The sequence below is a fragment of the Tenrec ecaudatus genome, chromosome 4 (assembly GCF_050624435.1).
Source record: "Tenrec ecaudatus isolate mTenEca1 chromosome 4, mTenEca1.hap1, whole genome shotgun sequence".
NCBI lineage: Eukaryota > Metazoa > Chordata > Mammalia > Afrosoricida > Tenrecidae > Tenrec > Tenrec ecaudatus.
In genome coordinates this window covers 202001578-202015731 of record NC_134533.1, presented here as the reverse complement: position 1 = coordinate 202015731, position 14154 = coordinate 202001578, and the positions used below count along the sequence as shown (strand labels likewise).

Here is a 14154-nt window from a genome sequence, read left to right as displayed (position 1 = left end):
CTGAGAATTTGCATGTTATGTTTCCAGGTCTCCATGCTTCTGATCTGTGAACCATACTCAGATAATCTTTCTGAAAAATCTTAGTAGATGATAATGCAACAAAGTAAATAAAATGAACAAAGAAATTTTAAGAATAAAAGCAGCAGTATAACTAGCTCCAAATTGAGATACAATCCTATTGTCATAGGGATACAAAAAAATACCCTAGAAAGCCAACTATCCCAGTGAAAGAGTATATCCTAATGCTTCATGGAGACCTGAGCGCCACATGGAGTCCTGGGGTGGTGCCAAAGCTTAGCATATAAGGCTGCTAACTGAAAGTTTACAGGTTCAAGTCCACCACGAGGGACCTTGGAAAATCCTGTGGAGTTTGACTGATACAGAATTCCTGTAAGTCAGAATGGACCTGTTGACAGCTAGTCCTGGTTCGTATTGTATAAATAAGGACCAGGAAGTACTCAATAATACATGTTACAGTGTGGATGTAACTTGAATGCATACTGAACAAAATAAGCCAATCAAAAAAGGACAGATATTTTGTGGAAAGACAAGAGAAGGCAAATTTATAGAGGCCAGAGTTTAATAGTGTTTACCAGGACATGAAGTAAAGAGGGATTAATGGAAATGGAAAAATTGTATTTTTTACCAGTTGTAGTAATTGCTGTCAGTAAGTTATATACCTATAAAATGTTGACTTGGCAAAAGCGATAGATCTATTTACAATAACAAAAGGCTGCTCTTGCTGATTGTGTGAAGCAAAACATCCCGTGGCATGTATTTCTTTGGTTTGAAGATTTGGGGGCATGGTTTCATGGGGCATCCCAGTGAATTGGTGCTTGTATTCAACCGCGGCAGGAGCCCTGGTGTGGAGGATTGCTAGCCCCACGGTCAGCAGGATGAAACCAGCCATCACTGCAGGAGAAAGAAAAGGCTTTCTACTTTTTAAAAAATCATTTTATTGGGGGCTCCTACAACTCATATCACAATCCATACATCCATCCATTGTGTCAAGCACATTTGTACATTTGTTGCCATCCTCATTCTCAAAACATTTGCTTTCTACTTGAGCCCTTGGTATCAGTTTCTCATTTTCCCCCTCTCTCCGCCCCCCCCCCCATAGCCCTTGGTAATTTATAAATTATTATTATTTTGTCATGTCTTAGACTGTCTGACATCTCCCTTCACCCATTTTTCTGTTGTCTGTCCCCCAGGGAGGAGGTTATATGTAGATCCTTGTCATGGTTTCCCCCTTTCTATCCTGCCCTCTCTCCACACTCCCAGTATCGCAACTCTCACTACTGGTCCTGAAGGGATCATCCATCCTGGATTCTGTTTCCAGTTCCTATCTGTACCAGTATACATCCTCTGGTCTAGCCAGATTTGTAAGGTTGAATTATGATCGGGACAGTGGGGGATGGTGAGGAAGCATTTAGGAACTAGAGGAAAGTTGTATGTTTCATTATTGCTACACTCTACCCTGACTGGCTCATCTCCTCCCCATGGCCCTTCTGTAAGGGGGTGTCCAGTTCAAGACTTTCTACTTCTATAAAGAGTTAGTCTTAGAAATTCACAGGGGCAGGTCCTACCCTGTCCTATAGGGTTGCTATGAGTCAGAATTGACTGGATGCCAGTGAGTTTGGTGTTCTGTTTGTTTGGGGGTAGGGGTGGGTTGTTTGTTTGTTCTACCTTCTAGTTTACTATACAGTACTTGGGATCTTAAAGCTTGCAAGCATCCATCCAAGGCACAAGGGGTCTTTTCAGCTGAAGGGACAGAGGAAGGGGAGAGTAGGAGTAGCAGGAGAAAATGCAGTGTCTGGCATGATTGGGTCTGGGACTAACTGCTTCTTTCCCATGTGGCCAGAACTGGACGGTGCTCAGCTACCATTCGTGCTGAGACTCCTGCTCGAACACTGTGAAATACAGGAATAAAAAGGGTTTCAAAATCTCATGAAACCTAGTATTTCTGAATCCATGGAGGGTCACAACCCCTGACACCATTAATTTGAGGTGATCTCTAAACTTTAAACCCAAAATAATTTCCGAAGCCTTCTTAAAACTGAATAGTTTAGCTAAGTAAAAAAATCTGCCTTATGAACTATCTATACTGGATCAGATTTACAACAACTCAAAGAAGCATAGATGGGATTCTTAAGGGACGGTGATTTCGTGTTTAATGTGGGCGGGTCGACTCGGAAGAGGGTGAAAATGGTTGCACAGCTGTGTACTGGGTGAATTGTCTGTAGAAACTGTTGAGCCACGGTGTGTTTTGCCATGTGTAACTCAACAAAATGAACACAGAGCAGCAATATAGCAGCTTGTACTCTCTCTTCTAGTCATTGGAAAAGAAAGAAAAAAATTCGTGAGAAAGTCATGATCTACGTGTGCCAAACTGAACTCACTGCCATTGTGCTGTGGAACAGCAGAACTCTCCCTGGAGTTCTGAAACGGAAACGTTGAGAGGGGAGAGTCTCCTCCTCCTTGGAGGGGTGGGCGGGTCCTAGCTGATAAGCTTGTGGATAGTTGTCCATGGTGTGACCCATTCACCAAGGGGGCTTCTGGAGGTGTGGAGCTGAAAGAGGACGTCGTTTTTCATGAGCTTCTTAACTTTACCTCAATATATTTTGTTTTTGAGGAATCGATCCAACTAAAAACTCTAGTCGGGTTGATTTGAATTTATAGCAACCCTCTTGGACAGTACAAGTTTCCGAGGGAGAGCTCCACCTACTGTTCCTGTGGTTAGTCGACCAATGCAGAACCTATGATGCCTTCAAGGAAGGGCTGGAATGGAGCTTTTTGAAAGAAACCAAAGTTAACTCTACAGGAAAACCCATCCCTCCCAGTTGATGTACAACATTTCTCGGACACTAGATTTTTATAGTTCATCTTTTCCCCTTTTCTATCTCTAGAATTACCTTAAGTTTAGACTTATTGTTGCCAGGGTCTAGAAAATCAAAGAATTTTTTTCTTAAAAAAACAAACAACCAAAACGCTTTAATGGGATCTTTAAAGAACTGCCCTAATTTTGAAGAAATAATTATTCTATAGAAAATCAGTTTCTTCAATTTGCTTCAATTTTATTTCCTCTTAATTTCAAGTTATCTTCAAATTCTCACCATGACTTAAAGTAATTATCTAACCAGAAAAAAAAAGTTATGCTTCTATATAAATAATAAGAAATTGAGGAGTGGTAACACACTTAACCCATAGTAGTTGGGGTTTTTTTAAAATCATTTTATTGGGGAACCCCATAGTTTCTTACATTTATGGTAGTAGGAGAAAAACATTTATTTTTGCATTAATGACATGCCTGGCAGTAATGAATGCCAAAGTGTTAGGTAAGAACAACTCTGGCTGTGATGGTTAAGGTTATGTGTCATTTTGGCTGGGCCATGATTTATAGTGGTTTGGCAGTTGCGGAATGGTGTAATTTGGCAATTATACATTGATGTTCTCATCTTCCATTTTCACATAACAACCTCATCTTTGGAACCTAACCATGTCAGGAAGTGAAGGATGCGTGTAATGACATTAGTTAGGACATTTCATAAAATACTTTTAACTCTCTCCTTATTTTGAATGTGAGCCTTTTCTAATTACTTTCCATTTAAAACAACACCAAATTACTTGTCTATTGTTTCTAGAATGATATTCCCAATTAAGATTTAGTCTGGGAAGTTCTGACTCCTCTAAGTGTTTCTGTTGATATAGCAGCTATTTAATTATTATGAAACTTGAATGTTGGTAATTTTTTGGTAATTTATAAGAGAAACCAATCAGAAGAGCTATATTAAATTCTTACCTCATTTGCTAGGATTCGGTGATAGAAGTTACAGTTGGAAAAAAGTACTGTATTTTTTATATGGTAGTCCTCAACTAATGACATTTTGAATGCCTTTTTTGAGTGTCATTATTACTGCCTTCTATCAGTATCTGTATAAATCCAATTGTTATTTGTCTTTGGGGTTTGGATATATAAAGACTTAAAGAATGATGACATCAGCAAATTTCATGCTGCAGTTAAAAATATATATGTAATAAATACAATGGAAAGCTAGACCCCCCCAGAAAGAGCAGTTGTGTCTTTTGTCATAACTCCAGTATATCATGAGTCACAAGTATAAAACATACTGTGTATTTAACTCTGCAGCAGTGGTTTTTATAGTGTAGTTCAGGAATCCCCTGGCATGCCCAAGGTCCGTACAGGGAGCTCCTGGTAAAACCTGTGTCTATTATAAGGCTAAGGTGTCATTTGCCTTCTCTCTCTCTCTCTCTCTCTCTCTCTTTCTCTCTCGTGTACAGTGGAGTTTACAGGGACTGGTAACATCACTTACATACAGAAGTAGATAATATATTCTGGCTGGCTTTTGTTGGGTCAACCACTAGGAGATCTTAAAAATGTAACCTTTCCACTCATATGTTTTTGTTTTGGGGGAAACATAGTCATTTTCTATAAAAATACCTAGTCTTTTAAATGAAGGCTTAAAAGTTAAGGGATTTGCTCATGAACTCACACCTCAAAACTAGTGTGTGATCTCCGAGCCTTTACTCTGCATACTACTTCTTTGGTTATCTGTTTTTTAAAATTCTATTTTGAGACGTAATTCACATACCATATAATTTATTCATTTGACTTGTACAATTAAATGACTTTTAGTATATCCATAGTTATGTACATATTACTATATCAATTAAAATTTTTTCATGTTGGAAAGAGTAAAATAATAAGTTTTTTTTAAGTAAAGAATGACTTTCCATTTTTATTTCCAAATAATATTCCCCTGTGTGTGTCTACCCACACATATTCTTAGTTTACTGTATATGTATTTATCCATTCACCAGCTTGTAGACATTTGATTTGTTTTTATGTTGGGGCTATTCAGAATGTGGCTATTCGTATTTGGGTACAAGTTTTTTGTGTGAACATAAATTTTTATTTCTTCAGAGTAGATGAGGCAGCTTCAAACATTTGTGGAAAAGGGAATTTTCCCAAGAACTTTTTGAGGCCCTCTCATCTGTTTAACTTTTTGAAGAACTAATTAATTAACTGCCAGACTATTTTCCCAAACAGCTGCAAGCACTGTTTTAACATTCCAACCAGCAATGTATAAGGGTTCCAATATCTTCATATACCTGCCACTAATATTATCTGTCATTTTAAAATTACAGACATCCCGATGGGTAGGTGTGAAGTGGATAGTTGTGTGGTTTGGTTTGCAGGTGTCTGGTGATGAGTGGAGGAGCTCTGGTGCTGTAGTTAGGTGTGTTATGTGTTGGGCTAGCTGTAAGAGCCACAGTTTGAAACCACCCGCTGACCTGTGGAAAGATGAAGCTTCCTAACCCATAAAGAAGGGTAGCCTGGGAACCCCACGGGGCCCTTCTGCTCTGTCCCGAGGGTTTGCTGTGAGTCCTGGTGGTCTCCATGGCAGTGAGGTGGGGTTTGTTATTTTTTTTAAGTTTGGTGATTAACGATGCCGTGTGCTTTCTTGCCGTTTGTATATCATCTCTGGAGAGAGATCTCTCATCAGGTTTTATCCCTCTTCGTGTCGGGTTCTTTGCCTTGTTATTCGTGTATTTTAAGAGTCCTTTGGAATCGAGACCGTCCCTTTGCAGATCTAGGATCTGCACTTGTACATCCCCAGGCCACAGGCTGGCTTTTCCATTTCTTTATGGAGTATGGGGTGTTCGTTGAAGCACACATTGGAATCTTGATGAAGTCCAGATTTTCCCCATTTATCACTTGTATGTTTAGTATCATATCTAAGAAACCATTGCCTAACACATATCCCTGAAGATTCACTTCTATATTTTGTCTAAGATATTTGTAGTTCTAGCTCTTCCATTTAGGGCATAGTTCATTTTCAGTTAGTTTTTTCATGTGATGTGCAAGAGAGGGAGTGGAGTATCCAGTTGTCCCCCACCATTCTTAATGATCTTTTGAAACATACCCTCTTTGTTGTTACATACAACAAAAGGTACACTGTATTTTTCAACACTCAATGCATTTAGAAATGGAAGCATGGGAAGCTCAAACGCACAAGGGGGTTATGCAATTTGCCACCAAAGGTATATTGTGCTTGTTCTTTGAGTGAAAATCCACTAGTCACTCCTCTGCCGCCTTGCTTTCCACTTCCTGATTTCCTGCTGTGGTCAGGGTAATGTAGATGAGTGTGTCGGAGAGGAAATGTATTGCATTCCATGCGCGGCATCTTTTCTGCTTGCTTCACGTGCTGAAGTAACAACATGAAGACAGGAGCTGCCTTATTATTAGAAAGGCATGATCCAGAAAATATATAGTAACTTGCCTTAGATTTAAGTCACCATCATTTTCTTTTTTTAATAACCTTATTAAGTCAAAAGTACCTTAATTAAGTGCTTAATTAAATCACTCTATAGAATCATGCAACAGTTCTATTTTTTTTTTCATGCTCTAATTTTAGTGGCAGCATTGGGCCGAAGGACAGTTCAGAATTGTGTGTCTGCAGTGTTTGTCAGTAATTATGAGTGGACAGGGGAGGGGGGGGTTTGGAGAACGTTGGGTGGCTGGGAAATAATGTCCACAGTGGATTTGTCTTTATGATCTTACAGGCTCCCATGGTTTATGACCTGTCCCCTGTGGGTGAGATATTTTCGAGCATACACCTAAATTTATAAGGTAAACTTTTGGTACTGCTGTGACAAACTAGACCAAGGAGTCATTTTAAAGATGAGTTTAAAAAAAGAAGTTTTGTTTCCTTTCTGAGCGCCATTGGAGTGAGTGTGGGGCTTACCCTGGGGTGGATGTATGTCACACTGAGTGCAGTGTGCTGCTAGAGCTTGCTGCCCATGAAAGCAAGCCTTGGATCTGGCAGTCGCTTCTCACATAAAGATGGATATCCTTGGAAACAGACCACAGAGACAGTTCTGTGAGCCCTAATGGCCTCCATGGCAGTGAGGGCTTAAGTTTGGTGATCAAGGGTGCCATGTGCCATCATCCTCACATTGCCTGGGGCCCTGCCACACGTGTCTTCTTAGGCTGTGTTTACAATGCTGCCTGACTCATTGACAAATCTTGTTCCTGCAGGTACAGGTGCAGGTACAGCAGTCTCCGCAGCAGGTCTCGGCTCAGCAGCTCTCACCACAGCTCTCCGTTCACCAACCTGCTGAACAGCCCATCCAAGTCCAGGTGCAGATCCAGGGCCAGGCACCGCAGCCAGCAGCTCCCTCCATCCAGACCCCGTCTCTGCAGAGCCCTAGCCCCTCACAACTACAGGCTGCCCAGTTCCAGGTGCAGCACGTCCAGGCAGCCCAGCAGATCCAGGCTGCAGAGATCCCAGAAGAGCACATCCCACATCAACAAATCCAAGCTCAGCTGGTAGCTGGACAGTCTCTTGCTGGGGGCCAACAGATCCAAATTCAGACCGTGGGTGCCCTTTCCCCACCACCATCTCAGCAAGGCTCACCTCGGGAAGGGGAGCGACGGGTAGGCACAGCTAGTGTCCTGCAGCCAGTGAAGAAACGCAAAGTGGATATGCCCATCACTGTGTCCTACGCCATCTCAGGGCAGCCAGTGGCCACTGTGCTGGCCATTCCACAAGGCCAGCAGCAGAGTTACGTGTCTTTGAGGCCAGACTTGCTGACAGTAGACAGTGCCCATCTGTACAGTGCCACTGGGACCATTACTAGCCCTACAGGAGAAACCTGGACCATCCCTGTTTACTCTGCCCAGCCACGGGGAGACCCTCAGCAGCAGAGTATTACTCACATTGCCATTCCCCAGGAAGCCTACAACGCAGTGCATGTCAGTGGCTCACCCACGGCCCTGGCAGCTGTAAAGCTGGAGGATGACAAGGAGAAGATGGTGGGCACCACATCTGTAGTGAAAAACTCTCATGAAGAGGTAGTGCAGACCCTCGCAAACTCTCTCTTTCCAGCACAGTTTATGAATGGCAACATCCACATTCCAGTGGCTGTGCAGGCCGTGGCAGGCACGTACCAGAATACAGCTCAGACTGTGCATATATGGGACCCCCAGCAGCAGCCGCAGCAGCAAGCTCCCCAGGAACAGACGCCACCTCCGCAGCAACAGCAGCAGCAGCTACAGGTTACTTGTTCAGTAAGTGAGACTAGTCTGCAGGGCAGCCTGCTCCCCCAGGACCGGGCCGCCTCTGGTGCTGCTGTACTGTTTTATGGTGTGCTGGTGGCCTTGTAGTGCTATCGTATTGACTGTTTTAAGGAGTTGGGCAAGGAGGGGAAAGCTGTGCAGCAGTCAGGAGCTCTGGCCTCATAACTAGAGATCAATGACCAGTGAAGTGCTTGGGACCAGAGTTTTGAGGGTAGGTGGTACCTGGGTGTTTCTTGGTGTCTTTTAGGATCAGTGACATTCCAGGTAAGAGGTGAATGGGACATCCCAGGTATTGTCTATACCTCAAGAGCTATTTCTGTACAGTGGTGCAGACTAAATCTTCACAGTGGAGAGGTGAGATTATTCCTTGTCGAGTTATTATTTGTAGAGATCTCTCTCACTGTTATCAAGTCAATTTTTAATCATACCGACCACATAGAGCAAGCTAGAACTACTTTGGGTTTCTGAGACTGTTTTTTCAAAGTAGACAGCCTCATCTTTCTCCTGCTACTGGTGGTTTCGACTGCTGACCTTGTGGTTAGCAGTTCAGTGTATAGCCCACTACATCCGCAGAGCTCCTTATCTCTGAAGGTAGTGCAGGAACAAGGAGAGCCCCTGGTGACCCTCTTAAAAGTGATTACATAAAAGTGGGAGCCTTGAAAAAGCCACATATGCAGCCAGATCTCTCAGAAATGTTTTTGTGTTCCTTGAAAATTGAAGGGGTTAGGAGTGAGGAAGTAAATAAAAGCAAAGCCCTTTGTCATGTGTTAGAGCAGCACTGCTCCAGAGGGGGTTGTTGGCTGTGACCCTGACAAAAGCAGGTTCTCAAAAGTTTTGCTGGGCACCAAAATGAGGCAGCCAGCCGTGAGGTTAGCAGCTTAGTACCTTGTTGTCAACAGAAGCCTCGGTTAATCCAGTCTTCTGTTAGGGATGTTGAAATTCCCCATCCCACCCCCCAAATTTTATTTTGAAATAATTTGAAGCTTATATAAAAACTATAAAGATAGAATTGGGTTTAAATTTTAAAATTGCTTGGCTCCTTTGTCTTTTCTAATTGTGAATCTTATCTACCAAGAGCCCTCGCCCAACAAACTTTTAGAATGGGGTGGAGGGCCTCTGATCTCTCATGAGATTGCTGAAGGTGGTGTGCCTCAGCGGGCAGCAGGTCCTGGGAATGGATGTGAGAGAGCGCTGGCACAAACAAGGCCCTGCTAGAGGACAGACCCGACTGTGAACTCAGGCTGTCCGACGGGTTCATGAAAGCAACAGTTTTTCATATGGGGTACCAGATTTGTTAGTGACCTGCTAAATACCTAAACTTCAAGCTTCATAATAAGACGCCTTAGAGTCAACGTTCCCTCAATAAGGTAAGACCTGTAGGAATTTGGAGACCATTCTAGGTTAAAGAGTCAGTAGAGACATACTGTGGGGAAAGTTTACAGTAGAAAAGTGAAAGTGGGAACTCCAGTTTAAATACAGAGTCCAGGGACAGCGAGATGCACATGGCATAAGGGGGTGATTGGGAGAGGAGCAGGGATGGAAGATTGGTGGGGGGGGGGGGGGGCTGGGAGAGCAGGTTGTTGGTTTGTCTTCACAAAGGGAAGAGCTAAGCCTGATCTGACCTGTGGTGGAAAATCTTTCTAGAAGTCTGCAGTGGGGTGGGCTGATTGGCGAGGGAGCAACAGGAGAATGGTAATGTCGCTCTGTGCTCAGGTTTTGTCCATTGGGATGGAGTTTATCTGGTCTTCCCTGGGTCTGATGGGTTAATCCCAAGTCAGGACTCTTGGTGTTCATGTTTCTGTGTTTAATTTGCATGTCTGGGCCCTCCATTGGGAGGCAGTGAGTGTCTCCTTTGAGAATGTCTTTTAGTGACTTCTGTCTAATATTATTGTTAAAAAGAAATAGAGAATACTCATCAGGAGGGCAAGATGAGTTTATCCGCGTGTACCACTGACACCCCCCTGCCCTTCCGTATGCGCCCCCGTGCGAGGTGGGAGGAGATGAGCCTGCCACCTGTGAACACTCACAGCCCCTTCTCACAATCCCTGCGTCCCCTGACAGACAGGCTTTATGGGCTGAGCCATAGGGAAAGCTGGTGACCATGTGTTTTGCTCTTTCACCTGGCATGGGCAGAGGATCATTTCTTTCTCTTTTTTTCCCCTAAGATCATTTCATGGGGGGCTCTTACAGCTCTTATAAACAATCTGTACATCAATTTATCAAGCATATTTGTATATACATTGCCAGCATTATTTTCTAAACATTTACTTTCTATTTGAGCCCTAGGTATCAGCTCCTCTTTACCCTCTGCCCCACCCTCATGATCCCTTGATAAATTATAAGTTATTATTTTTCATGTCTTACACCGACCAATGTCTCCCTTCCCCCACGGTTTCTGTTGTTTGTTCCCATTGGGGGGGAGGGTGTGTGTGCGTGTGTGTGTGTGTGTTTTTTGGGGGGGTGTTTATCATTGCGGTTGGTTCCCCCTTCCTCCCCTCCTAATCCCACCTTCCCCCTACCCTCCTGGTATCACTACTCCCATTTCTGTACCTGAGGGGTTTATCTGACCTTTGTTCCTGTATACATGATCCCTGCCTAGCCCGAAGTGAAAGGCAGCATTGGGGTCATAATACAGTAGGGTCATCTTTATGAACGCTTTAGTATCTCTTGTTTTTAAAGCCAAATAATAGAGAAAAAATTGATTAATTTTTTCTGAGATGAGTAGTGCTCGCCTCTACCTCCAGCTATTGCCCCACTTCTCTGCTCTTTATTCCCAAAACGCTCATAAGTATTATCTGCTTAGCTCCACTTGCTGTTTGAGAGTTCTTGGGTGCTATTTTGTCCACTGGCCCTGAATTTGGCTGCCTTTGGGGGCCTGTAATAGGTGTCTGAGAGGATTGTGGTGATTAGGAGACAATAGAACTCTGGAAAGTGAGGCCTTTCGTTTTGTGATTTCTAGAAGGCCAGTAAAACTGAGAAAACTTGTACCCACGGGTTTTTAAAATAACTTTTGTCATCACTGTCAGTTGAGTCTGCTCTTTGCCACAGACACTGGCTTCATGTCTTTGTATATTCCTGCCCATAGTAAGAACCTTGACACACCATTCAATGATGAAGGAAAGCTAAAGCTTTTGCATGTTTGGAATTAATTTCTTGTTTCTCAGCACTCTTGAAGTCTAAGCACCTTCCTTAAAGATATATGGCAACTCAGTTCTCCCTCTTTAAAATTTTGTTTTAATGAGCCCTTTATCTGCTATGTCGTTGCCAATACCTTTTCCCAAACTGTGCGTTCTCCTCACTCTTGGAGAGGTCGTCGTGTTAGAAGGTCCCGTCTTCCGTGTTTTCTGCAGCGTGGGTCTTGTTTAGGATGGGAGGGGAAGCGGAGGCTATTGATGCCTTGTGTTAGGGCCCTAAAGTTGGTGCCTAGCTTTTTCACTTGTGATCGTTAAGGTTCTAGGGCTGATGTTTAGGTCTTTAATCCGTCTTGAGTTCATTTTTTGTACGTGATGTTAGGTACGGGTTCTGTTTCATTCTTTCACAGGTAGAGATTCCGTTTTTCCAGCACCATTTATTGAAAAGGCTATCTCTTCCCCATGTAATGTTTTAGTTCTTTATCAAAGATCCAGTGTCTAGAGGTGCTTAGCTGCATTTCTGTCTAAAATGACAGATTTTCAGAAGTCAATCAACAGGCCTTTTGCCCAAGGTACCTTTAAGTGGACGTGGGAAGCAGCCTGCCGTTAGACATAAGCAGATTCGCCATTCGCACCACCTATGCACCCAAACCACAGCCATGTGCAGTGTTTTCATTTAAATAAACTGCTTGTTTAATATATCTTGTTGATTAGCTCATACTGAACTCACAGCATTTTCTCCATAGAGACAAGCCAGTCATTTTTCACTGAGCAACACAAGACTGCACTTCAGCACTACACTTGGGCCATTTTAAACAGTAAAATCACCAGCAAAACAAAAATGCAGCCCTGAATAGACCTCCCAGAGGATATTTATTTGCAATATGAGCACTAAAACCAGCAGGGGAGTGAGTACTGCCTTATTCCACTTCAGTTGGAACCATGCATGTCATGCAACTAAAATTTTTTGCATGTCCTCGAATAGCCATGAAAGTGCCATAAATCTAAAAGTGATTTAATGGATAGATGAATTTGCAAACACAGGATTCGTGAAGATAGACTTGTTTTTCTACCTGTTTTCTGCCTACTCAGGTCTTGAACACACTTTCTTGCCTGTTTACTGGAGATTTCATTGGAAGAAGAGCATTTGTGAATTATCCTTCTATCGTGGACATGATAGAAAACAGAGAAGTGGGAAGAATTGGGAAATTATTCATATGGTCACCTCTCTTACCTTTATTATAGTTTGTTAGATGAGAAATCAAGTTAATCTGTATAATTGTTTATATTTTTGCTACATTGTGTGTGTGTGTGCGTGTTTAACTATATGAGAGTCATGTCTTAATTATGGTTAACATGTTGTTTAATTTCTACTTTGTAGTCTGTTTGGAAAAACCCCCAAACTGAACCCATTAACACTTGAGTTTAATTCTGATTGACAGACCATATTGACTGTAGAATCTCCTTGGGAGCTTTAAAAAATACTGATGCCAGGGCCCCGCTTTAGACCAATGAAATGAGAATCTCCAAGGATGGGGCCCAGGCATGGGTACTTTTCAAAGTGGCCCAGATAATTTTGAGGTGCATTCGGCCTAAGAACTCCTACTTTGGATACATGCTGTGGTTTCAGCCCTACCTGGGAACTTGTTCGAAATGCAGAATCTTAGGTTCTTTCTATCTGAGACCTTTTGAAACATAATTTGGATTTTAATAAAATTCACAAGTGGTTTATATATTTAAGTTTTGATAGTGATTTTCGACCAGTAATTCTCCAAAACAACTAAACATTAAATTACCTTTTTACTTGGAAGGTTTTATTGTAACTTCATTGTGGATCAGATGGTTCAACAACTTACCTAACCTCCCAGTGGCTTGCCCTGCCTTTTCCCTCATTTCCCTCGTGCAGGATGTTATCTTCTCCTTCATTCCCAGTAACACTTATTTATCCTCTAGCTCAGCGGTTCCCAGCCCTCCCAATGCGGAGACTCTTCCACACAGTTCCTCATGTGGTGATGTTGTGGTGACCCCCTCCAACCACAAAATTATTGTCGTTGCTACTTCACTGTTATTTTGCTACTGTTATGAATCAGGCGACCCCTGTGAAAGGGTTATTCGACACCCCCCCCCCAAGGGGTCTCGATCAACAGGCTGAGAACTGCTGCTCTTGCCTGACTTCTGCTCCAACAGTCTGTTTCCTTTGGTATGAAAACCTTTTCTTGAAATTTTTTTCTCAACAGTGGTTTCATATATAATATTTGTCCTTTTTTGATTGACTGACGTCACATCATATCCTCCAAATTCATCCATGTCGTGAGTGTTCCACAGTGTCATTGTTTGTCTCTAGGTATGTCGGTAGAAAGATTTGGCTTTCTACCCTGTAGAGATTTGCAGTCACGGAATCCCACGGGAGCAGTTCTGCTCTGTCCTGTTGGGTTGCTGTGAATGTCACTCGACTTGATGGCTGGGAGTTTACCAAGTTTTTTTTTCACCTGTTCTCCCGTGGATGGGCAGCTAGATGGTTTCCATCTTCATGCTGTTGGGAGTAGGGTGGGGGGTGTTTTCCCTAGGTCAAGTGCCAAGTAGCGCTACTGCTGGGTCACACAGTATTTCTATTCCCATTGCTGTCCACAGTGGTTGTACTGTTTCCCAGACTCGCTGGCAGTGTACGGAGGTGTCAGTTGTTCCTTATCCTCTCCAGCATGGATTGTTTTCTGCTTTTTTGAACTTTGTTATCAGTCCTGCAGTGAGATGGTATCTCATTTTGATTTGCATCTCTAGGGTGGTTAGTGATGGGTGGGTATTTACTCATGTTTGTTGGCCTTCTAGTTGTTGTCTGTGGTGAACTGTCTGTTCATGTCCATTGTTACTTATGTTTCTTCATGACGGACGTGTTGGCATTTTCAGTAGTTTTTAGGCATTCTC

General features: G+C 42.8%; 1 protein-coding gene across 3 annotated transcripts in view; it reads left to right on the top strand.

Moving 5' to 3' along the window:
• The window catches only part of QRICH1 (glutamine rich 1), a 46984-nt gene that overhangs the window by 22073 nt on the left and 10757 nt on the right, over positions 1-14154 (top strand). For all 3 annotated transcript variants that reach the window (XM_075547331.1, XM_075547332.1, XM_075547333.1), the window contains one exon: positions 7061-8092. In XM_075547331.1, the coding sequence (XP_075403446.1) occupies positions 7061-8092 (1032 nt within the window). The remainder of the gene's footprint in view (positions 1-7060; positions 8093-14154) is intronic.